This window comes from Hesperophylax consimilis, chromosome 10 (genome assembly GCF_061612785.1).
Source record: "Hesperophylax consimilis isolate HC1 chromosome 10, BYU_Hcon_1.0, whole genome shotgun sequence".
Lineage (NCBI taxonomy): Eukaryota > Metazoa > Arthropoda > Insecta > Trichoptera > Limnephilidae > Hesperophylax > Hesperophylax consimilis.
In genome coordinates, this window is record NC_142845.1 from 23,010,123 (window position 1) to 23,036,288 (window position 26,166).

A 26,166-nucleotide genomic window follows, 5' to 3' on the forward strand; every position below is an offset into this window, starting at 1 on the left:
TCTTTTCCGTTCGGAAGGCGGGTATGGGTACTGCCTCCCCGGGAACCATTTATTGGATAACCAACATCCCTGCCAAGTGCGCTACGTTTGATGACTTAGCAGGGGCGCCCGGGTTCATGGGGGGGGGGGGGGGGTGAATATTGTCTAAATCTTGGCGGCGTATACATCTGCCTTACCTACTGTGTGGCGGGCCGTATTTGGAGACACTGGTTGAGGGAGATATTTTTACATCCTTGCACCACAGTAAAAGCGATGAATTTAAATGTCTGTCACTCCTGGACAAACTGATAAATTAAATTCCTTCTCAAATCTATCTCTCCTTCCTTTCCTTAAAACACCCACCACACAGCATCTCCAAAGATGACAGGCCCTGAGGGAAAGTATTTCTTCGGGAACTTCTTGTGTGGAGCTATGTAAAAAAAAACTTTCTTTTCAAAGTAATTTGATGACCCTTAACTATATTATATTATATATGTAACGTTCTTACTCAATTTCGTTTTTCCAACTATTCTCTTCCTACAACACTTAAGCAAATAGAGTAGGTTAAGTTCCATGTAAACATTCATGGAACCTGTTTCACGTCATCAGAGAAATAAAAATTTTGAACGTTGCAATGTTAGAATGTACGTACATACACACTCACTTGCCACACGACTTGTCCTACATACCGACCTGCGCAATAGTAATGATCAAGCAGTTCCTGAGTATTTTACTGTTAACGTTAATCAATCTCGCAGACAATCATTATTAAATCATCACTCAAAGTCTGTGAAATCAAATTGTCATCACAGCTCTTCTAACGTAAAGTCAATTGCTTACAGGTTTTTCTTCCGAGCAACTAACAATTGGCATCAGACCTCATTACGACTTTTCCACGACATAACAATAAATGTATGATTTTTTTGCAGTCATTAAAGCAGCCATTAAAAATAATAACCTGAAACATTAATTCATTATTTTCTTAATATATTAAAACATCTCTCAAAACAATAATAATTAATTATATCAATTGCAAATAAAAAAAAAACACTGAACCCAAAATGGTTTCATGTTGAAACGGAGAAGATTTTTTTTCAATTTAAGTGAAACCACACAAGAGTCCCAACTGTTCCCAAACCGTCTGGAGCCAGTGAGACTATGGCATCCCCGAATTATGTATGTTGTGAGGCTGAATATAGCGGGGAGGGGAAGGAGATTAGTAAAAGGATGATGAGGTAGTACCTGGTTATTCAGATCTGGACACCAAGCATGGCTAAAGTCATTTTAAGCTACGTTTCATTTCTGAATAGTGGTTTTACACCAGGGAAATATAATAATAATTCACAAATATACTAAATATTATTTTATATAAGTTATTTGTAAAATAACAGAAATTAATCAAATACAACGTTTTTGCCCATGTTGCGATTTGAACCCACGACCTCCGACATGCTAGTCCAGAGGCCGTCATGTACCTATCTTGTTTTGTGAAGTAATATTTTTTAACCCAACGATTTGGTTCTTTTACAATATCTGTTATTTCACTGCAGTGAAACACCCAAAGAAATCTTTAAAAGGCAACAAATAAGTTTATTTTTCTTCATCTCGTTTGGTGGTAAATTTAGCTTTCAATATACGAATCCCACAAATCTTACTACAGCCGGGAGATTATTATAGTCATCGGCCCCTCAAATAGGTACCTCGATTCAAAATCACAATCTACGTAAAAAAAGCACTATTTTTTCCTTGATGCAGCGGTTTCCGGTAAATGTTAAATGGACCGTGAACTTTGTAGGTTACTGGTTTAATAAAAGTTGTAGCTACGTGCACCTGACCACATTTCGACAAAGAAAATTTGTATCTGCTATAATGGCTATATAAATCTATTTTTGAAGTAGTGAGAATGTTTTTTTCTTGTAAATATATTAACACATTCATCCTTCATAAACTTTTACGTAATATAATAAAAAAATAGTTGTTCTTTAAAAAAAATAAAAAGAGATCAGACTAGTTTTATAAATACAGTAAAATAAAAGGGGAGCTATATAACCCTTAGAAATGTCAAAGTAATAACAGTGTGGTGGTAGTAGGAGATTTTCAAATATTGCTAGGTTATCCGTAAACCGGTAAAGTTCATATTTCTTTTTAAAAAGAATTTACTTATTTTTAGTTTTTCTTTCAATGATATAATAATTCATTCCTTTTGTCCTCTACACCTGGACTCTCTCGACCCATAGATTCAAACACTCCTCATATCCTTTTCCTTCCCAGAACATCCTATCCTTTTTTTCCATAAAAAAAACTCCCTTCACAGCATCCTCAAATTTGACATGGGTGAATTTTTTTTCTCCTGTGTGGAGCTAATGTAAAAAAAACAATTTATAAAAAAACTGTTTATTTTTATATCCAAGCTCTGCTGTGTAGTTATTAATGCACGAGACAGCTATTTCGCTTTCTGAAGCCATTATCGAACTGGTTAGGTCACCTACAGAAGACTTATCCATATTACTTCGACGAAATAGTTATTTATAATGAAAATAAAATTGCTTCCAATATTATTACTAATGTCCTAATTTATTTCCGAGTAAATTTTTTGAGATCAACAAACATCGCGTGATTAAACTCAAAAACGTCAATTTATCTTGATTTCATCACAACTTTCCTCCAGAGCGGAAAGTCAAAAATTCAAATGTTCATAGTCATAAATCTCTTTTGTTGTTTCTCTCAAGTTCATGCAACTTCTCACGTCCGCAAATTTTCGGGTTTTATTAATTACCGATCTGACCCACGTTCAAGGTCTCACCGCCAAAACCGGTCGCCATCATTTAAGTTATTTAATGCAATTTACTACGAGACTTCACGTAATAAGAGCATGATTCATATAATACTCATATCGATAATTAATTGATAGTATAAAGTTGTACATAAAAGCGAAAAACGCAATCTTAGGAACCATTTATTAATCTACGTAAGGGTTGTTATTGATAGCGGCTCAATTTAAAATATTACACGACGTAGTTCATCGCCTTAATATTGGATAAACATATATGATGTGTTGCCTAAGTACGTAATAAATCTTTGAGAAAAATCATTTACAATTTGGTATAAATTTAATACAATTATTATTTAATTTTAGTGAATAAATCCACTTACGCAACGTACCCAAGTGCCCACAACATTCTGATTTGCACTGTTTCTTTTAGAATGGAGATAAACGATAAGATGAATTATTTACTAAATAATTAATAAATTATATTTATGCCGGTATCTGAAAAGACCAGACAGAAGAAGATTGAATATACAAGAACGAAAAGCGGAAATCAGTGGCTGCTCTTGCATATCGAAAGCTTTGTCTAAGAATTTCTTTTGATTGCTTTTATTTTTTGTCACGGTTTAGGAATACAGTGACACACATTACGCTGATTGATGGTCAGCTTTTTTCGGTAATGTAGTTTTTGAGTACCTTGTTTAAAAAATATAGGGGCTTTTCTGAGCACGCTTACCCGGAGGGAAGATACAGCCCTAATTATTAGAGATTGATGTGTCTTGTCTAGATACTTAGGAATTTCTAATATTACATTTTTTCTTCTGCTTCTGAGTTTGATTTAAGCTCATATAATAATATTATATTTAAAATTTGATAAATTAGCGTTTACTGATATTTATTGACATTACAAAAATGAAAACGATTTAAATGCATACTGGTACGAGTTCAGTTCAACTTAATTTGTATTGAATATTGATGACAGCCAACCACAGTCGAGGAAACTCTCAGCATCGCCCTGGTGTAAGACCACCATTCGAAATTGTTTTAAATGATTTTTTCTGTGTTTGGTAACCCGATCAGAATATCCAGATAATCCCTCTCGTTCCTTTTCCCCATCCTCTTCCCCATCACTTTCCCCTCCTCACAATATTCAGCCCCAATTAGGGTTGCCATAGTCCTACTGGCTTCAGACGGTTGGGTGTAATTGGAACTCTTGTGCTATATAAGAGAGGTTATGTAAGAGGAAATGTTCTTGCACACTGCGTATTATTATATAATTGCATTCATTCTTATGCATCGATTCACTTAGCTTAGCATTTATTTGCTCTTTCTTACCATACACGTATTCCCTCTAGTTTGTTTTGTGTTGTTTTATTATATTTACTAGCTGACGTTTACGTGGCATTGCTCGACTTTTCTCTCCTTTCAATAAATATAATATCCGTTTATTCTTCTTATCCATCGGGGAAAAATTCTCTAAATGATAGTGAAAATCCTATCAAACTCCGTTGCATAGTTTAGAATTACTAAGCGCACAAACACACAGACGCGGATGGTGACTTTTTTTTATACTATTTAGAGATACCAATGATCTGAGATGTTCCTGGATGTTTCGGGATGCTTCCAAACGTTCCCGACTATTTCCAAACATTCCACCACATTCCAGAATGTTCTGGAGTTTTGTGGAATGCTCTCGAATTCTCTCGAATGTTCTGGACTGTTCTAAAAATTTTTAGAGGGTGAAACTTCCAGCCCTTCTATCCTCAAAATCACGCCCTTCAGGTAAAAACGGGAACCTTCTTCGTGGATGGGAACATAGTAAATAATTTCTAAGTCGTCTTTTTCTTTGGTACCTACACATGTCGATGTTTGGGTCATCGTAACTACACAGGCTTTATGTATTATAATTCAATCTATAATTCAACACAATTTTGAAAAGTGATATACAGTTATTAAAAGTGATGTAAACCTAACCTAAAGTAACTTTTTTATTGTTTTGTGTTTAATTCTTAGAACTCCATTTTTTTGAAGTGAAACTTCTTTAGGCGCGTAATGAATTTTCGGGGACGGAGTAAAACCGAGTCACGATCGAAACGAAAATGCGGGTACCCCCACCACCGATTAAAGTTCATTTGATCTAGTCAAAGTTTTGAAGTAACATATAAATGCTTCTTAGCTCATCCCGACAACTGGCGTTGGTGGTGTAATGGTCAGCATAGTTGCCTTCCAAGCAGTTGATCCGAGTTCGATTCTCGGCCATCGCACATTATTTTTTTGTTTTTAACGCCTTTTTCATTCAATATCTTATTTTTTAGTAGGTCAGAACATTTTTTAAAAGAAAATAATATTGCAAAATAATAAAAACACTTATCTCACTGTGATAAAACATTACTCCGCTAGAGCGCGCTTTGCGTTATTGTGTTGGATTAAAATTATTATCTAATCCGTATATTATGATAATTGTATTACATTTATTTAATTAATTTATTTATTTTGATAATATGTAATAATTTACAGAAAAAAAAATTAAAACTATCTCCCTCTGATAAAATATCCGTTCGCTAGAGCGCACTACGCGATCTTGTGTGGGATTCTATTTCTGTACATTGTACATTATTTTTAAAAATATATTATATTGAAGTGAAACTTCTTTAGGCGCGTAATTCGGGGACGGAGTAAAACCGAGTCAGGATCGACACGAAAATGCGGGTACCCCCACCACCGCTCACCGTTCACTGTCCCTCTCTCACCATATGCGCTTGTTGAGGTGGGGGAGCCGCTCACGAACGTTCTCTCTCTTCTCTTCTTTCCTCTCTCTCAGACATCAGCGAACTGCGCCACGCCAAGCATCAGCTGCTTGGTTAGTATACTGCGTCGTGAGTGTAATACGAGTGAAATACGTAATTGATTGTGGTTCATACGGTTTAACAAAAGAAGTTTCACTTCTGTCTTGCGTAGGCTTGACACACCCACTTTTTTTTTTAAATTTAATTAAAATCAAATTTAATAATATGATTATTAAGTTCTGCAAGTATTTTTTGGTTTTGGTTATTGTTACAGCTGTTTCGTCTTTCAAGGCCATTTTCAAACTGTCCTTTTAACTACGTTTAGACGACTTATTTATATCATTCGATTTTACCCCCTCCCAATTTAAAATGTTTTTTTACCGGTTAAACCGATTTACTGATAAAACGTAACGATATAACGTAACCTACTTAACATGTTTTTTTTTTTCATGACTTTATATCATTTTTCAACATTGTGTTGAACTGCCATTGATCTAAGTTGCCTGATAACTTATTTTTCTTATAGCTGGAGTCTTATTAAGTATTTTAGTTACATAGTCAAGTCTTACAATTTTAACTCTAGTGAATTACGCTGTTGACACCAATCATGAAATTATAAATTATATTTAAGACATGTCAAAATACGTTACGTATGAAGTCAATATTTGTAATATTGATTGAGTAACAGGTTATATCAACTCATTCCAAATTATCAAACGGAGGCTATTAAATTAACATTTTTATTTGCTGAGTTTCCACTCCTAAATCGTTTACTTGAATCAAAAACCGGAATTCTGAGTTTTACTTTCATTGGTGAATCGGAATGTACCTACGTTCTTCTTTTAGGCCATACATTTTTAAAACACTCTTTATTTTCTACTTAGGTACAAGAATCGTCTTCCTTGACGAAAAGTGGTTTATTGTATTATTTAGCTCGATGGTACCATGCTACTAGTTATAAAAATGTCACTTTTGTATTATTATTAACATTTTTGCAATATCATTATATAAGTTTTTAATTTTATTACTTGGATTATGTCGATGTTGCAACAGCAACTGCCAGACGATTAGATTTAGAGGTCAAGCAATGTTCGTAAAAGTTGGCTTTATATTAACTATAGTGTAATGACTAGACATTAATTAAAATGCGCAAATTATGCAAAAGTGTGCATTAAATTGGCAAAATGCAATACGAAACCCAAAATAAAAAATATAAACGAGAAAATGTGAAAAACATAATTGTTTTATTAAAAACTCAAATGTGTGCTTTATGCACGGAGGAAAAAACTTCCTGATAAAATATTAGTCATTCAGTATATATCGAGAACACGTGTTCTTTTCCTAATACATATCATGACAAAATGCGACAATATCAGTCTGTCAATATATAAGTATTTGTATGGACTATCTACGTACTCGCTTTAAAGATAAATTTATAAATTTCAACATACACAAAATAACACTAATAGACCAGTTAGACAAGCGTACAAAGCAAACCTAAAAATTCCGACAGTAAATTCAAGCTTTGGACAAAGACACTACTATGCTATAAAAGCTTTCAACAGTGTAAAAATTGAAATTAAAATTGAGGAAAATAAAAATAAATTCACACACAAAATTACAAAATGGATTAAAGAACAAAAAGACAATATTACCAAAATGTTATCGCATAAAATAAAAATAAAACCTACACGTAACACACAAAACCAATATAAACACACATCACTCACAAACACACAAGATTATATTTTAAATGTATTATTTTCTCTTTAAATGTATTATGTAGATTATATTTTCATATTATGAAATGAAGGCCTCAGCACGGGCAAGCCACCCAGTGAGGCCAACATTACTAGAAAACTTTTAAATGTAAAAAATATTGTACCAAATAAAAAAAATAGCTGACTCGCGTTTCTCAAGTCAATCAAAATAAATTAATTATTTTTAAGTTTTTTGGTACTTCGATTGGTGCAGACATTCCAATTTGCACTAGTAACTTTTCGGCGTGACCTTTGAATTTTATCGATATCCTAATAACTTTTATTTACGCTCATATTTTGCCAAACTTTATAACTAACACTTGTGAATAAATGTAGACTGTGTAAAGAATCATTACCATTCAAACGTGACGCTGAATATTAAAGAAAATCATAAGTTTGAAGTTCATTTTTCATTCCTTAGCTTCATTAATTTAATAAAAGGCTATTTTCGTTTTGATGTTCTGACGCTTTTCAAGTGTGTCAATTTTCATGATATAGTTAAACCGAGTGTTTCAAATTTTCTTTGGTTACTTAGTAGGCCAAGAATTTTTTCTTTATGCTTTAGAATAATTTTGTTTTTTTTTACTTTACCGACAAATATTCCTTTCGCAATATAAATAAAGCATCACACGAATGTACATAGGGAAGACAATGTCATGTCAAGAGTCAAGACCTGTGCAAGATTTCAATAGAATACAAGAACTGAATCTTATTATAACACAATATTATATTTGTTTGCAGAACGACTGACAAAAAAGCATTTATGCGCAGAGTTCACACACGGATCCGCCCGTTTAATCCTGCGACGGACAGGCTAGATCCATCGGTTCGATATCAGTCTGTCCGAGCCGATCCGCGTGTGAATATGCGCAACGGATCGGCTCGTCGAGTGTGACCTCATTTGAAGTCGATGAGCATGATGTCATTCAGTGTTGGTATGCCAAATTTTTTTTCCCTCTAGGGAAATTTCCCTAGACGTGGCATCACCGTTATATGAGATGCTCGCCGCCTGAATGTCCGGATGTCCGCGTGGGTGTTGCCGTCGTCGGAATTGCTTGGAGTACCCAGATCTGTATGTGAATTCTGCGCATTAGACTTAGACTAAAAAATTCAATGCTTTGACTTATATTGTCAAATCTCAACATTCTGGACAAAAAAAGGATATCCATAATTAGTATTGACCGTAGAATAGCAATAATTCATCAAATCTGAGTCTACGAGAAGAGACGATGAACCGAATGAGAATAATTGATTATTGCTCAATCTCGCTATAATCAATATATATGGGAGAAATAATAATTTAGCCTTGACTCATAGCAATGAATTTTTGTTCAATTTTAAATCTTCAATTCTCGGACATTACTAGCCACAAACAAAATATTATTCTATTAGAGTCTCTGAAGGCCAGAACTGACCGGGGTGCAGATAGGTAGGTACATCTTAAAATTATGTTTTTCCTATAATGCGGGGATAGGTGGCGGACTGGATTACTTTTTTTTTTAACCTTTTAGCTGTCGAAAAAAGTAAATGAAAGAAAAGTTTTTTTGGGTTCTCCATGTGATGTAGATTCAATAGTTTCCAACTCATACTACGATTTTCCGGACACCGTGTACAGAACCTACTTCGAACATTATTTAAGCGGCTATACAAGAGTTTGGCAACAAAAAATTTGAGATCTTACTCAAAGTAATCTTACAAAAAGCTATTTCATTTCAAACCTAGAACACCAACAAAAAAATTATGTGTGGAAACAAAACTATTTAATTAAGAAAATTATGTGAATATAATACTTGTCTCCTTATTTACAAAATAAATAATAAACTCATACATACAAATACAGAACTCATTAAAACGTCCCAAGTACACACACACTTTACACGGAAACACGATAAAATACATTTAAACACCATACATACTCATTATAGCAAGCAATCAATTTTTTACGAGGGGAGCAACATATATAATTGCCTCCCAGACGAAATTAAAAATGAAAAAAGTGTAGGTACATTTAAAAAAAATTGTTCAGTTCTGCTCAATATGCTCAATCAACAAAACAACGAAAGTGAATAATATCGTTGTGTAATATATTCGTTATTTCTAGTTAAATAAGTAAAAAATGTAATTTTTTTTACCTAAAATAAAAAAAAGTGTTAATCGTATTCCAAATTATCCAATCTATTTACGAATTATGTTATGGATTATTCCGTGCAATTTTGTTTAGTTCTGCTCTTCAAAATGGTTTCGATGACTCCCTCATCTCAAAAAATGCCACTCATTAGAGTCGATTATGTAAAATGCTATGGAATTATAATATTTATTTAAGCTTATGTATTTTGATTATAATTGTTAACTATACGTTAACGATTTTTTGTACTAAAAGTTTTGTTTGATGTCACGCATTGTTTTCGTAATACTTCCGTTGGCACATCATATTTCTAGAATTCTTCGGCACCACGAGAAGAAGATGCTGTGTAACCTTACATCTACTGCGGAGTACGACGAACGTAGCTAATGTAGGTCAAGACGGGGCCCGGGCCACAGAAGGCATTGGAGAAATAACACAAAAGCGAGCAATTTGTTGTTCTACTTCCGACTTCTGGTGCAGAGATCGGTAAACCACTGTCATCATTACAATACAAATTATTTAATTAATTACAAATTTTCTCAAAACGTGGATCCGCAGAATATTATGTTGGTAATGGTTTTTATACTTTAATGCGAAACTGCTAATTCATGCAATCTGACAATATTAAATCTAAAACAATTGTATCTTATTTAACCTTCAACATAGCATTTTGCATTTTTAATATTTGGATTCGTTATTATTGATTTCAAACACGATCTAAAACCGCATATTTTCAAACGCTTCCAACTGGCCACAACGTCATTATGACATTAAAACCGACAATTTCTGGTCAGATGGCTGTAATCAACATTGCCCAGCGTGAATTCACGCATAAAAACGAGTGTCGTTTTGGCGGCAAATGGAAAATGGCATTAAAATTTCGAGAAAAAAACAGTGGGAAAACCCTTTTAATAACAATATTTATTGGAGTGTGTACCAATGGTTAGCCATCTCTCCCTCAGTGAGCACACGAAACACAAGAAGGGCAACTACCTTACAATGCTGCAGCCTGCCGCCTGCAGTTGACGGTAACGGTGCATTTATGCCCGGCACGCGTTTGCAGTAAATCTATGCCATGCACCAGAGCTCACGGCTCACAACTCGCAGCTCTTCTTCGAATCTAACACTGTTAGATACATAATAATAATATGTATGCTACTATTTTAAACAGCATACGATGTATTTAACGGAAACAAAGGTACGGCCTGATAATTAAATTAAGACTAGTAGTTCTGTGAACAGTTTTAGACCTCGCGTCAAAAAAGTTTATTTTTTTATTTTTTATTGTTGATACATTTTTTTTTTACAATATTTCATATTTCAATTTAGTAATGTTGGCCTCACTGGGTTGTTTACCCGTGCTGAGGCCCCCATTTTATAATTTAAGAATTTATACATTTAAAAAAAAAAAAAAAAAAAACAGTATGTTTCTAATTTTCCCTTATTTAATATCAATATCAAAATTAAATATTAAATAGTGGGTAATTAAAGACCTCCTTACCTACTTAATTAATAAACCCGACAAAAATACTCATTAAGAAATCAGACTTACTAAACTATTAACCCGTCGTGCGCTGACGCTAAATTATCGCCATACATCGGCGAATTGTATTTTCGTAACATCTTACTTATTTTTCGGCAAAAAAATGTTTTCGCAAATTGTACCGTCGTTTACATGTATTTTTTATACAAGCGGTGTATAATCTACCTTAAGTATTTTCCCCGGAAAAACTACTTACATGTAGTGAAATGACTTTTTGATCTTGCCTATTGGCTTCTACGGTACACGTTCCATCATTAATCGGAACCAGAACGTCACAAACAAATCTACAGACAGATGAAATGCCAAATGACCAGTTAAAACATAACATCGCTACGCTGAGTCAATCAAAGGTAGGGCGCTGCTTAAAGTACTTTATGGCACTAAGACGATTTAGTGAAAATTTGGTAACTACTAGAATACGAAAATACCATGGTCCAGGTATATATTATCCACAGATTGCCAGTGATGTTTTTTGTGAATGGTGTTCAGAAACTAGATCTAAAATAGCATTGAAGAAAAATAAAATACTATTAATAAATCGAAAATTTCCTTGAAAATCCTTTAACCGTGTTTCGTGACTATATCTCAATAGCCAATTACTTTCCCACCTTCCTTTTCCTCAGTTACTTCCCCTCTCCACCTTCAGCCTCACATCATACTCTATTTGGAGATGGCATAGTCTCACTGGCTCCGGACGGTAGGGAGCAGTTATAAATTATTTTAATTATAATGTAGCTTCAATAATCAGAAACCATATCTATTATACACAACTTAGTTGATTATTATATCGAAACTCCTCAGTAGAGATTATAGAACTTTTTTAAATTTTGTTAAAATTTTAAAAAAATCAACACTGTCGAAAGAATCATAACTGCTTGTGTTCCTACTCAGATTTAGAAAGGTCTGTCTGTATAATACCTACCTGTTAATCTTTGAATAAATCATGTTAGTTTGGTACACATCTATCTGCATGTATTTGCAATATTTTACTTATTTTGTAGAGCTGGAAATTACAACCTTTCCTATCAGCATTCCCTTCCCAGGTCTTTCCATCTCACTATATTTCGCATTGTATGATGTTATATACTAGTCCCAGCGAGAGATCGTACGTGGCGTCATCGTTCTAGTATATTCTGTCTTTTTCGTTTTCAAACAAGACGCGTGAGAAGAAAGAGGACGAACGTCGATGACGTCCGTACGAGCTCTCGCTAGGGCTAGTTTAGTGAATAAGGACATTAAGAATCAATATTTAAGTATGACGGCCTCAATGGTCGAGGGTTAGGGCTCTCCACTAGCAAGCCGGAGGTCGCGGGTTCAACTCCCGGCGTGCGAAGGTAATTTTATTTGATAACTGTTTTATTTCACAATTTACTTTTTTAAAATAACATATAGTATAATTTTGTTATACATCAGTATTGCCCTGAAATTTCATATTTTTGAAATAAACATAAACGATATATTAATTTTTAAAAAAACTCTGTGCGAAAAATTTCTACGCTTCGTTTGACTTAACATGAAGATGTTTTTTTAATGCTTACTCGAGAGCTGACAAATATTGATATTTCCAAAGAAATCAACAAACAAAACTCACTCATCTTCTGTCTGTGTTACAATGATTTGTGAAAACATTTCCCAAGCGTGACATACATGATGAATGAAATAAATTCTACCATGTCAATAATAATTATAAAGATATTGTTTGGTTTTCTCGGGGTTAGGAAAACATTTGTAATTTCTTTATTAAAATATGATTTGTTTTGGGTTGCAGCTGGGAATTTTTTAGTGGTCCAGTAGTACAAAACGTCTGTTTCGGCATCATTTTATAGACAACTTATTCCGCTTATTATTATGGTAGCAGGCGGAATCCTACCTCCCAAGCGTAGTGGTCAAATCATCTGGTTTGGTATCAGGAAGTTTGTCGGTTCATTACTGGTCATTCATTGCCATTCTACTAACATTGTGTATCTTTCCAGTCCATTTCTTAAGACTAGTTGTTTTGCAGAAATTCACTGGTGGTAATGTCATCAAATGGCCACTCGGCGCCATTTAGTTTGTTTCACTTTTCGAATTTCTGCAGATTTATAACATACTGCTAATATGCTCAGAAAATTATTAAAAACATATCTGATTCTGTTATTTAACATGTTAAAGGTATGAAAAAAATCACAGCGTTTCTTTCAATGCTACGAAATTTACCGAGAAATTTTTGCTCTTTTTTAAAAAAATCATGATTTATTAGATATTTTTTCTTAGGTCTTTTAATTATGTCAAAAGCAATCTCTATAAAATTCGTATTTACATATCTCCCTGTCAAATAATCTTCTTTTTTAACGCTTACTACGGAACTTACTAGGTCCAATTTAGCTTTTTATCAAATTGTATTAGGCTGACAATCTTAACATCATGTTAATAGTTCTATTCTGCTGATCACAATTTATTCAGAAGCGAAAACGGACTTAGAATCGGTCTATAATGGGGATCTTTCAACTGTCAAAAACCAAATGACACTGAATGGCTATTTGATGACAATGTTACAATCTTTTTCGCTAAGATTACTTAGGCCAATCGTTTTTTACATATCCAACAATCAAACACAACCTTTAATCTTTATTTTAAATCAATATCTAAATTCTAAACAATGTCCAGATGGTTTATGTTATACAATTTATCAAAAGTTAATAAATTCGCTTCGCTTGTTTTTCAGATACATTCGTTAGTCTACAAGCAAAAAAAAACAAGATAAATGATCACCGCTGTGAATGGTACATGATATACAAAATGTACAATGTACCATCATCATATCATAGACTAAAATCTGAACGGTCTATAATATGAACGTGTGTAGAATTTCCGAAGTTTGACCTCCTCAGATGGTTTTCACTGGAGTGGTATATCCCGTTAGTGTTATATTAAACGATCAATCAAATTAAATGATGGTTCAAAATTGGCAGCGTGAATTTGGTTTATTTGTTTTATAAATACGAAATGGTTGAAGGTGAGAAGAGTATCAGTATTGGTAAAAGCAAGATGTGTCTGTAACTTAGCGTTCTATTTTGTAGCTGAAATAATATTTTAGAATAAGTAGACTTTGGACATGATGCTTAGATAGTTTGGACGCAAACGGCGGTTCCGAAAAGTGAAAAGTTTGAAGAATATTACTAATCTTGAAGAGATAAATACATAAGTGGATGAGAAAATTATACAGAATATGTATTAGATCACATTAAATCTTAATTGGGTTTCAGAGATGTACGGTATTTATTTTTATCTGCCTACCTCTGTGGGAATTTTTTCTTTGAATGGTAATGATAATAATGGTTAGTTCATCAAAAGTGCACTTTAATCTCTTTATAACCTAACCTAAAAATAAAATGAGAAAACATCGTATGTATTTTAATGTATGCAGAAAATAACATATTTATATGGAAATATTCACGAGCCGCAAGATCAGTTGTATGAACATCTGTCTATCTACATAAAAAAATAATGTTCGTTTGTTCAAAATCTTAAAAAGTTCTTCACCGATTGCTTTGAAATTTTGACACAATTTTGCATTCAAATATGCGGGTGTGTTTTATATTTTATATACATGTTACATGTGACAGGTAAAAATATGCTTTGTTTAAAAAAAAAACAGCACCTTGAATTGAAAAAAATTGTTTTTTTTTAAACAGCGCCATCTGTGGGACTTAAAAGCAACATGCACTGTTGTTTCTCTATCTGCATGTACAGACTCGCGTAGCGGGATACAGCTAGTTTTAGAATAATAAACAACAAAAAACACACAAATTAACTTATATTACATTAAATATTGCTAGTCTTATTTACTTACTCACAGATAAATGGACTAAAATAATAATACTGTAAAGTAACATGGGTTTCATTCAGGCAATATGCATTTTCGATGGAATAAATGACTGTAACAAATAAAATAAATCGTAAATGCCGTAAAATATGTTATGACTCTGTTCGTTGTGCATGTACTCTGTTTCATAAACAGCGGAACCCAAAAAATGTATGAAAAAATGTCACCTGCAACAGAATACTGCGAAACCACCTGGAGAAAGAACGAAAATAAATATCATCCGAAGTAATTTCAATTTCAAATCTAGGCCTTGACCATCAACATAGTGTACGTATAGCTGTGATCATTATTGTTGATTAAATTCTAAATTTGTAAAAAGGGCCATTTGTTTTATTCTCTTTAGTAGCTGACCCAAATTGGAAGCAGTGGTGTGCTGTCACTTGTTACTAATATCAACGAAGAATAAGTGATGATACAATATTTCACCCCCAGTCCCGAATGCGGCTGGGTCACACTTGTTGTCTTAGCCATCTTGCCAGGTTCCACATAGTCAGTTCGCCGTACTGTGATTGTGGGTCAGAGGATACTCTGGACCATAATTTTTTGAGTGTCCTATCAATGATCAATTTCCAAACTTCATGCATGAATTGGTAAAACTTGATATTAAATTGCCTACCAGTATACCCTGCCTTCTTAGTTTAAACACTCCTGAAATTTACCATTTGTTGGCAAAATTTATTTATAAAAATGGCCTTAATATCTGACCATAATAATAAATATAAACCAAATTTCTTTCACTTTCATTTGTATTCACTTGTTCAGGTTCCTATTTTCATCTATTTTTACTAATCCCAACTCTGCATATTTTGACTGAGTTAAAACACTATTCTTTATGCATTTGTATATTTTTCTTGATTCTTTTATTGTATTTGTTTATATTCATATCATAGAACTGTTTTAAATAAAATAATGCTTCTAATTTTGGAAAAATCTGTTCTTTTAAATAACAAAAAATGCCCACTACTATTATGCACAGGTTCCTATTTTTATAATTTTGTAATTACCCATTATTACCAGCTCTGTATTGTTTTTGTTAAGTTATGTTTATGTTACACCCATGTTATGTTTATGGTAGGTTTGTGTTTATGATATGTTATGTTCATGTTATGTTATGATATGTTTATGTTATGTTCATAGTATGTTTGTGTTATGTTTATCTTTATGTTTTATAATCACATTTGTTAACTCCCATACGCTGTGTTTGTTTATAAGATTGCCAATTTCATAATTCTGTTTTAAAAAAAAGCTACTAATTTTAGAAAAATCTTTGGTTTAATAACGAAAAGCGTCCACTTATATTGTACACAGGTTCCTATTTTTATAATTTTGTGATAATCTACTGTTACCAGCTCTGTACCCATATGTTAAGTATTTTATGTTTATGTTTTGTTATGCTTATGTTATGTTATGTTTATTTTATGTTATATTTATGTAATGTTATGTTTATGTTATGTTTGGTTTATTTATGTTACGTTATGTTATGTTATGTTGTTTTATCAATGTTGTTTTGTCAATCATGTCAATTTTATCCTGTAATTTGTTGTATTTATTAATAAGAAAAATGTTGTAATGTATGGCCAAGATCACTCTTAATGGGTGAAAGCCAATATAAAGAATAAAAATAAATAAAAAATAAAATATTTCACCCAATATATTTTTGCTTTGATTGTGTAGTTATTCAATTCCTTTCAACGAATTATTTACTTAAAATACATATTTTATTTCTTTTCAGGTAAGCTACTGAGATGTTCATGGTGTGTTGGGGTCACTGGGTAAGATTTATTTTATTTTTGTCTTAGTTCCTACTTACTTGTTCTTTTCTCAGTAGATACAACATCATTTGTGAAAATTCCTTTTTTCCCTACTACAAAATGGTAATTACTATGACAAGTGCAATATATTCACACATCGAAGTACTTATCTAGGTACTTCGCGCCTGCACTATTAAGTAAAATCCAATAAAGCAATAAAGAAAAAAAAACTAAACGATGTTCTAGTTTTATTTTTCTCTGCTTTCAAACATAGGCAAGTAAACAAAATATAAAAATTCAATAAATAATCCTAAAATATTAAAAACTTATTCATATTTATTCTTGTGTTTTTTATGTGACTTTCTAAACAAAAGTAGTTTGCAAACAATCACCAGAAAGAAATAAACTGTAATACCGACAAGAAGCGCCCCTGCGATCAATATAACAGTGACATCTATGAGCAGGTACTCGTACCAGTTAAGATCGAGAATCGGAGATCTCATGTGTGAGGCTCCGCTATTCCTAATCACGTATTCTATCCAATAAACTGCAGTGTCCATCGGCGTTTGAGGTTTATCTTTAAATCTACGAGAGACATCTTGCGCGTTTTTCCTGAAGCTCGGTTCATCGAGGAGCTTGTGGAGAGAATTTCTGAGGTTCTTTTCTGTGAGGTCCTTATATAGAAGCTCCAATCCATAGCCTTGCTTCACGGCCTTCGCGATGTTGAGGAATTGGTCTCCGTAAAAAGGCATTCCTAGGACTGGTACTCCATAGTGGATAGCCTCCTGACTTCCCAGAAGACCTCCATGAGTAATAAAGAGACGGGTGTTTGGATGGGCTAGAAACAATTAATTAAAATCATTTATATTGTTTTATATGGCTTAGACAAGAAGTACGATTACTTACGTTGCATCTCCACTAACATTTATTTTGAGATAACTCAAACCTTCGCTTCTGGGGAAAATAAAATATTTGTATATTAAAATATCGAATTGTTTCCTTGAAAGAGTGACACAGAGATGACATAATTAAGTATTTACACGATGGTAATTTATTAACTCGTTTTCGCTAACGATATGTAAAATATTCAAATGATTTTTATATTGTGTTGGTCATCAGACTCATACTCCTACATAATAATAAATTATATAAAAAGCTAGCTGCTTAAAGCTAGTAGTAGATAAAATAAATGTCACCACCAAAATGACCAATTACATTAACTGTTGTTCCCAAATTGTTTTTTTTTTCAATTATTTACATAACTTGATTTACAAACTTATCAGAGAATTGAAAGAACGGTGGCAACCGTTGGTTATATTTTATATTAACTTAAAAAAACTAAATTGAAAAAATAGTTATCCGAATGATGCTTTAATGGCGTTCTGATAAGATCAAAAATGTGGCAACTAAAAAAAGATTAAGTAATTGAACTCACCCAGAATCGCCGCTTGCGGAAGCCATTTTGAAATAAGTAGGTTCTTTGGAACTTGCGGTGGGCTGTCATCTTCCCATTTCCACAAAACTCGCTGCTTTAGTTCACTAAATACTTTGACAATGAATTCCACTTTTTTCGTTGACAGTTCAGAACTTTTTACGATGGTTCCAAGGCTGAAAAATATCACCCCGTTCTCAGCCTCGTCCAAGAACTTTTTCAGCTCCTGAAAGACATTAATTTTTTGTTAGACGCCGAACAAAACCCATTATTTTTTCCTTTCATTCGTTTTTTCAATGAGCCGATTTTCACTGAGTGAACGAGTTATTATGATTCCAGCGTTCATTTATTCATTTAAAACTCAATAATGGCAAATTGATTATAACTGGAATGAACAAGACTTTATAACAACAGTTCGAACAATGCATTAATTAACTTCAACATATTTGAAGCATTACGTGTCATATGACACATCTCGTGAGTATTTTAATTGAAGTATTATTAATACCCTAATAACAATTACGCACTGTGCTTCAGTTTAATTGACATGTTCAAGTTTTTTTGAACAACGTGTTTGTCTTATATTCAATCGTTTGCTGATTTATATATTCATTATTCAACAAAATACTACTATCTACTCATTAAATAGCAACAACAGCAAAACGGCCTTCATAAATGCATAATTGAACTACGTCAAAATCCATCATTCGCTTAATTCTACAAGAAGGCAAATAAAGCTTACAAGCGCGTTTTAGTAGTGGTACTACGCTAATGGTTTATCTAACATAATAAAATTAAATCAGTGAAAATTTATTTAGTTTTTTACGCACCCAGCAATTTGCCCCCCATTAAAAAAATGACTGGTAATTCGTAAGCAGATTTTTTTTCAAGACGCGAATTTTTTAGTTTTTTTAACATTAACCCCACAGGAGGCCTATTTAATCTTTTGGGATGCTGTGTGGAGGGTCTTTAAGAAGATAAAGGAGTGAAAATTCTGGGAAGGTAAAAGTTATGCACGTTGGTTAGGAATCTAGGGATCAGAAAACCCCAGCTAAATCACCAAACTTGGCGAACCAACCACTTGGGGTGACCTATAGCAGACGTGTTAGTAACCAAACAACTGGTTCGCGGAGCGGAGGTACCCAAACCCGCCTCCCATTTGGTAATATTACAAAACGAGTTGCCTGTATACTGTCAGATTAATTTAAAGAAAAATCGCCGAAAGTGGGACGGTCACGCCGCCTCACGAGCTCCGCGCAAGAGAATTTGTTCCCCTGTCCCTGATTGGCTTGTCTAATAATTCAAATGTCTGTGTCCAAAACACATATATGTACATATTTTACGGAGTAAAAGCAAACCATTTGCCTGAAATAAAGTTTTGTGAGCATTTCTCATAAAAACCAAATAAGGTTTATATTATGATATGTTATATTGGTTTTTGTATACATGAATAGAAAAGTAGTGACAGGACATTTTATGGGTAAGTTATACATAAGACAGCAAGCCAAAACGATAGATTTTTTTTGCACTCTAATGCATATGAAGATATAATAAGACATTAAATTAAATATGTGTACATATTAGCACTAGTAATGACAATCATTGATGAAAATATACAATTACCGATTTCACAAGAAAATGAACGTTACCATTATAAAACAACTAGATTTAATATATTTTTAGGTACACGTTTTACGTTAAAAAACTGTAGATGTTATGACTCTGTCTCATGTTTTATCTTAAGTTTTATATGACTGATGTCTTATAAAGTGTACACAAATTTTGTTTTTATAAGCGAAAGGAGATTGCATTTATATTGCAGTCATTCCCATACGGCCATGTTTAATTTGTATCTATAATTAATAGAGTTAACATTGTCTCTTGTCATCCCACGGTATCAAAGTTTCATGTAAAACGAGCTAAAATATAACTAACTTTACCTTTGGAAGATCTATAGGCTTTTTAATATGTACGCCCCCAACTTCAATAATTCCAGGCACATTTGGTCTAATCGTGTCAATACTGAAATGTGTATTGACCAGCATCAATGATACATTCTTCTCCAGATCTGCCAATCTCGGCAGAGGTTTCGGTAGGTTGCTGAAATGAATATCAGCCAATGCTTGTTGCATGGGCAGGTAATAGAACTTCCTTCCAATAAGATCGCCAATGGTATACAGGGTGTTTTGAATCCTCTGCCAGACGTTCAAAGGACCAATGAAGTCTATGAACTCAAAGGGGACGGCGGACAATACCAAAGGATTTCCCATTTGCTCATTTATGTAATGTCCTGAACCAAATGAGGACAACATCACGACGGGAACCTTGTACTTATGGACAAACATCAAGAACGCCTCCTGGAGGAAGAGTTCCGTTATAATCAGGTCGAATGTGGTGTTATCGTATTTGATGAAATCCTGCATTGAAGATGAGTTGAAGGCGGCTTCTGTGAACCACAGCATTGGACTCCATCTTTCCATTTGTTGGATGAAAAATGGAGGGGTCGATGTTAAGTAATGCTCCCGATCTTCTTCACTTTGAGGAGCTGAAAAAAAAATATAAAGTAGAGTTTATTTTTTGAACGAACCATTTCTTTTAAAATTTCGTCAAAGAAATTAAGAGAACATTTAGATAAGCCAAACATATGGCGTGTTAGCAGGTGTCTATAAATTATGAATACACGTGTTTTTGTACTTTATAATATACATCTATCTACACGGGGAGTAAGTCTTTCGTCTAGCAAGCCGAAGATCGCAGGTTCAAATCCCCGGCGTTCGCAAGTAAATTTTATTTGATTGATTTGTATTATTTCATAATTAATTTATGAAATTATCTGTTTAAATTATCTTTCAAAGTATCTGTCAAATTAAAATTATACTACCAACCATGTAAAAGCCCTCTGGGCGTTAAATAAAAAAATAAAAATAAATAAATAAAAATAAAATAATATAAGTAATATTTGCAGCACGTTCCAGGGTGGAAGATACTCTCAGTATCGCTCTGGTGTAAGACCATCATTTAGAAATGAAAAATCACTTGAAATGGCTTTAGTCGTGTTTGATGACCAGATCTGAAGAGTACCTCCCCACCATCCTCTTTCCGTCTCATTCCCTTCCCCACTATCTTCAGCCTCATAACATACCCCAATTGGAGATGCCATAGTCTCACTCTAGATGGCTGCAAGCAGTTGGGACTCTTGTGCGGTGATGACATAAAAAGGCTGTATTTACATAGGTCATATTACGATGCACTTTATTCAGAGAGTTCTATTGCTACGGCAGTGCGATAAAGTTATCAACGATAAATATAATACAGATTCTAATTCAATAGATGATATCAAATCTCTAATTAATCGAAAAGTGCTGATCTACGGTCATGGTGCTTGATGCAAATTGTTTTAGAATTGACTACCCATTTGAGTGAATTTCGGCGTATTATGCCGAAAGTTTTGCAAAAAATCTTGAGTGATCGCACAGCAAAGTAATCCATATTTTTTTTACCATTTGTAAAACATTTATTTGTTTTTTTTTTCAAAGATTCCCGCTTATAACGGTTATCATTGGTATTTTATCAATAGAGATCTAAATTCCGCTGTTTACAGCTTGACGTAAACTTTACTAGAATCAGTAGATTTTTATTTATTTCTGAACTGAAGGCGCGGCTATCAATGTGATGCAATTGTTTGTTTTATTCAATGTTTACCACATACACCAGTGCATTCGTGATTTAATTAGGTACCCACCTATCTACTTTAACTCGTGTGGATTGGTTTTTATTCACTATTTATCAAATTTTCAATTCTCTGCAACGTGTCTTTTACATTATCAGATGTCATGTAAATGGCTGTCTGTATAAAACGTTTAATTGAAGCAAATAAAGCAAAAATCGAGACTATTCTTACTGAAAATTCTTACCATGAGTCAACCCCATTCCTTTAAAAAACAAATTACGAAATGGATCCTTACACACGGAATACATTATAACTACAATACTCATTCATTCTACACTCCAAACTATCTATACATCATATTTCTTATTTCTGTATTTTATATTATTGTAATAATAATAATAATTGGATAATTTGTAGAGCGCCGTTTTTGTGAAAAATCACCTCAAGGGCGCTAGTATAGATTCTATGTCCGCAAACTGTAAAATTCACCCGCCATAACACAATGTAATCCCTAGCATGGAGGGTGAAATATTACAAAAAACCACATGTACTCTCTAAATCATGTATCAATAAAATAAAATAAAAATAAAATATTTCTAAAGCAATACCAGTTGTTTGTGGTGAAAGTATTTAATATCCTAATTTAGTGAATCCAATTTTGACATTTCGTGAACCCAATTTGACATAAATTACTTTATAATGCACAATGCACACACTTTTTATACACAACACATACACAATTTTTAGAAAAGCTGGTTACTTTAAGTCTTGTATATTGTATACATATATATATTTGTATCTGTTACTATCAAGTAGGCTATAAAAAATATACCGAATTATAAAATATTCGATGATAACCGAAATAAATTCACAGCAATTTTATAAGAACTAATGCGTAGAATTCACGTGTTTATAAAATGATTTTTTAATATGTTTTTTATAAATCCAAAAAATATGGAATGCGTGGTTAGATATAGGTGAATTAATTAGCTATATAGCACTATAACCAATTTATATGTTTTCATGTATGGTTTTTTTAACGAGGGCTGCAAATTTCCAAAGCGAATGATTAAAGTGCTGAGCACTGGACACATATTTAGGTTGTTTTAGAGATCACTCGAGTTGTTAATTTACATTGGATTTTGGCATTCAAAATATAAAAAAATAGTGACTTGTGAATTTAGTATAAATTGTGTTACAAGTATCATATGATGTAGCCGGTTATAATTGTTTCAACATGCTGAAAGATTATAAGTATATAATAATTATTAAACTCAATTAAATTTTATAACTCTCAAACAATGCATAAAGATAGCAGCGTACCTATTTTTAGGAATTGCAGGTAAACATCGTGTGGGTAAATTTTATTTTTTATTGGAGTGCTATTATCTTAATTCTTATGGTAGGTATTATATTATGAAACCATTTGGCTACCATGAAACATAATAAAATGCTAAGCGAAGGCAGAAACATACTTAACCTATAAACTTCATAAACTACTAAACAACATCTATAAAAGAGAAACTTAGGTAAAAAAATTAACTGAATTTAGTTTAATTTTCACTTGGATGATGCTTCTGTTAAGCAAAACCGGTCGGTCATAATAATTATTCTTTGTGATGAACAAAGTTATTATTCAGGAACAACTTTTCCGTTTAACTTATTTGAAGGTTATACCCATTAATGTAATATATTATTGAAGAAGAATATAATACTAATAAATCTAAACGGTAATCAAGGTATCCCATATAAATAGAAATCGGATATTTTTATCCGAGACACTATGTAAGTTACAAACCAATTTTATTAGAAACTTTGTTTTCATAAAAAGGTAGATGCCAAAAATATGGGCAAAATTATTTGCAAGATAATATTGTTAATTTTGAATATGAAATACCTATGAGATATACAAATATGTCATGTTATATGTATGTCATATGTTTGTTTAATAAATTAATGGTTTTCCCAAGACATTTAAAGGACAAGTATAAATTTTATGAATATTATATTTGTTTGTAATGAATGTTATAATTTACAATGTTTTATCAAATACTGTGGACTGACGTACAACTGTTGATGATGTAAATATTGATATTAATTCATCTGATACTGCATTTGGCGCACTCTATTTGATTTTATGTTTTGAAATGCTCTTTTACATGCCATCACATAATGTTGTATACAAAAAAATATTTATAAATATATTTGTAAATATCAGAAACGAGATGTTTTGCATCGACGCACAGTGGAGTATTTTACCACGAAAGTTGGCAAAAATATTGAGTGAGTTTTTTCGGGTTGGTTCATAACAAAGGGTATTTTATCAGTTTTTGATGCCCGGTTTTTATATTTTTTCACTATTCACACACAAAATGCAACAAAACAATTCTTTTTCGATGAATTTGTGAAAAACAAACTATGAATGTCCCACTATCGTAGAGATAAAACACTAGAGAGACAATAATGATGCGGAATTGTTAAGCCATTATTTTTTTTATTGCTAGTGGTCCATTTCTTTTATAAAATATTTATTAAATGAGTAATTTTAAAGCATTTTCTTATCACTTTCAGGGCATTAAGAGATTTGTTGAAGCCTTTGTTCCAAAAACGTGCATTCTTCATCAATATTAGTATTAGAACATCGTTTCATAAGTGCATAAATGAACTTTTAATAAAACTTTAAATATTGTACTTGTTAAGAAAATCCTTCTATGACACTTTAAAGCTTAATGTGATGATCAAATAAAAGGCGTAAATGAGCGGGGTTTTTTTTATTCTTACCAGGGATAAATAAATTTTATAGTACTGTCATAATCATAAGTTAACCTGACGAAACCTACGTACTAGTACTTAAAGCTTGTAATGACAAGACAATGCACAAAACAAATTAAGACTAAAACGTATATGATTAGAAACGTACCTACGTCGACTGTAAATTTAAAAAAATATATATAAAGAGCATATCTTCTTCGTATATGTTAAACATTTTTTCTATAACTCTACTGATAACATTCTAAAAACGTTAATGCAAAAAAACAAGTGACGAGAATGAACAAAAGAGATTCACACAATGCCTATGATAATACTGTTTGCCGGTATGTCAGGAAGGGGGTGAAATTATTAAAATGGCTGTCACGTGATGTGACGACTATTGAGCTTTCAGAATATACATTCTTTTTAAGTTTAACAAAGTAAATTTTTGCAACTTACGGCCAACTTTCTCCATCAAGGATACTCGTCTCGAACGCGAAGTCGGTTTTACAGACACTGTGAAATGTATTTGTAAAATAAGAAGAAATTAAAGAAAATCTTGTCCAATCTGTTAAGAACTTAGACAAATCACGTAGTTAATGATCTCTCTTATTACAAATATTATGAACTAGGTACCTAATACCTACATTTAAGGTTTTTCGATAGAACTAATATTCTGTACCTTTTTTATTATATTAATTCCTTCTCCACACTCTAGGCATAAGGACATATTTCAATATCACGATTACCAAACAAATTATGTAGCAAAGTCGTCGATTCCTTGTCTACATAATTTAGAAAATGAATATAACAATGATATCGACGTTTTTAATTTAGATAATTCGATCTTTAAAACATACTTTTTGGCAACCATTGTTTATAGCCCTTATGTAAAAAATGTTAACATTTCAATGTATCCAAAAAGCCCCATGGGAAAAATAGTAAATAGATATCAAAATTAATATTGTGAATCAACGCATTATCATAGCTCTAAATAGTATAAAATAAAGTCGTCATCCGCATCTGTCTGTTTGTGTGCTTAGCATGCATATTATGTTTTATAATCAAGTCGTAAAAATATGTTTCGGGTACTACATTGTTAACGCTGGCTAAACCTTATGAGATACATAAAAATAATGTTCTACAGAATTTTATATCTTAAAACGGCTTACAGAAAAGTTCGCCGTGGTATATATCTCCTGAGGATAACTCCCAGCAACTAGTTACATATAAATTTAAATGTTTTTAGCAACTTCTAAGCACGCTGTAATAATACACCAAAGGTTGCACACGACATATCAGATTGCTGACTTCTTAATAGGGAATTAAACTTATCTTCCAAAGAACCTTATCTTCTCTAGAACAAACTGAAAATTCGCTGTTAATTTTACTGGATAATATAATATTATTATGTCTATGACCCTCATCTATATTTGATATGTGAACACATATAGACTCTGTTATCTTGTATCCATTTATTTATTTATTTTATATTATAGAAACAAACAGAAAATTGGAAACAGTGATTTACAGATATTAAATATTTCAAGACCTATGATATGTTTCCTTGTAATGTCTCATATGAATATTCAGTAATTACCAAGTGACTTGTGTAATGTTAGGTGTATGTAAAAGTGTTTGTCTATATGTATGCGAATTGAACATTTTATGATATTATTGATACGATGTAACTTTTAAATTTGAGCAGTGAATCCGAAAAAATGTTTATGTAGAATT

General features: G+C 32.6%; 2 protein-coding genes across 2 annotated transcripts in view; one reads left to right on the forward strand and one right to left on the reverse strand.

Annotated features, from left to right (window-relative positions):
• The window catches only part of LOC149420470 (uncharacterized), a 744,323-nt gene that overhangs the window by 397,507 nt on the left and 320,650 nt on the right, over nucleotides 1-26,166 (forward strand). The gene's annotated exons all lie outside the window — the stretch shown is intronic.
• The window catches only part of LOC149420474 (UDP-glycosyltransferase UGT5-like), a 30,743-nt gene continuing 21,384 nt past the window's right edge, over nucleotides 16,808-26,166 (reverse strand). The window contains exons 2-4 of the mRNA XM_089636170.1: nucleotides 19,949-20,553; nucleotides 18,012-18,234; nucleotides 16,808-17,414 (exon numbers count right to left, since the gene is read on the reverse strand). Coding sequence (XP_089492296.1) covers nucleotides 16,903-17,414; nucleotides 18,012-18,234; nucleotides 19,949-20,553 — 1,340 coding nt within the window. The 3' untranslated portion in view covers nucleotides 16,808-16,902. The remainder of the gene's footprint in view (nucleotides 17,415-18,011; nucleotides 18,235-19,948; nucleotides 20,554-26,166) is intronic.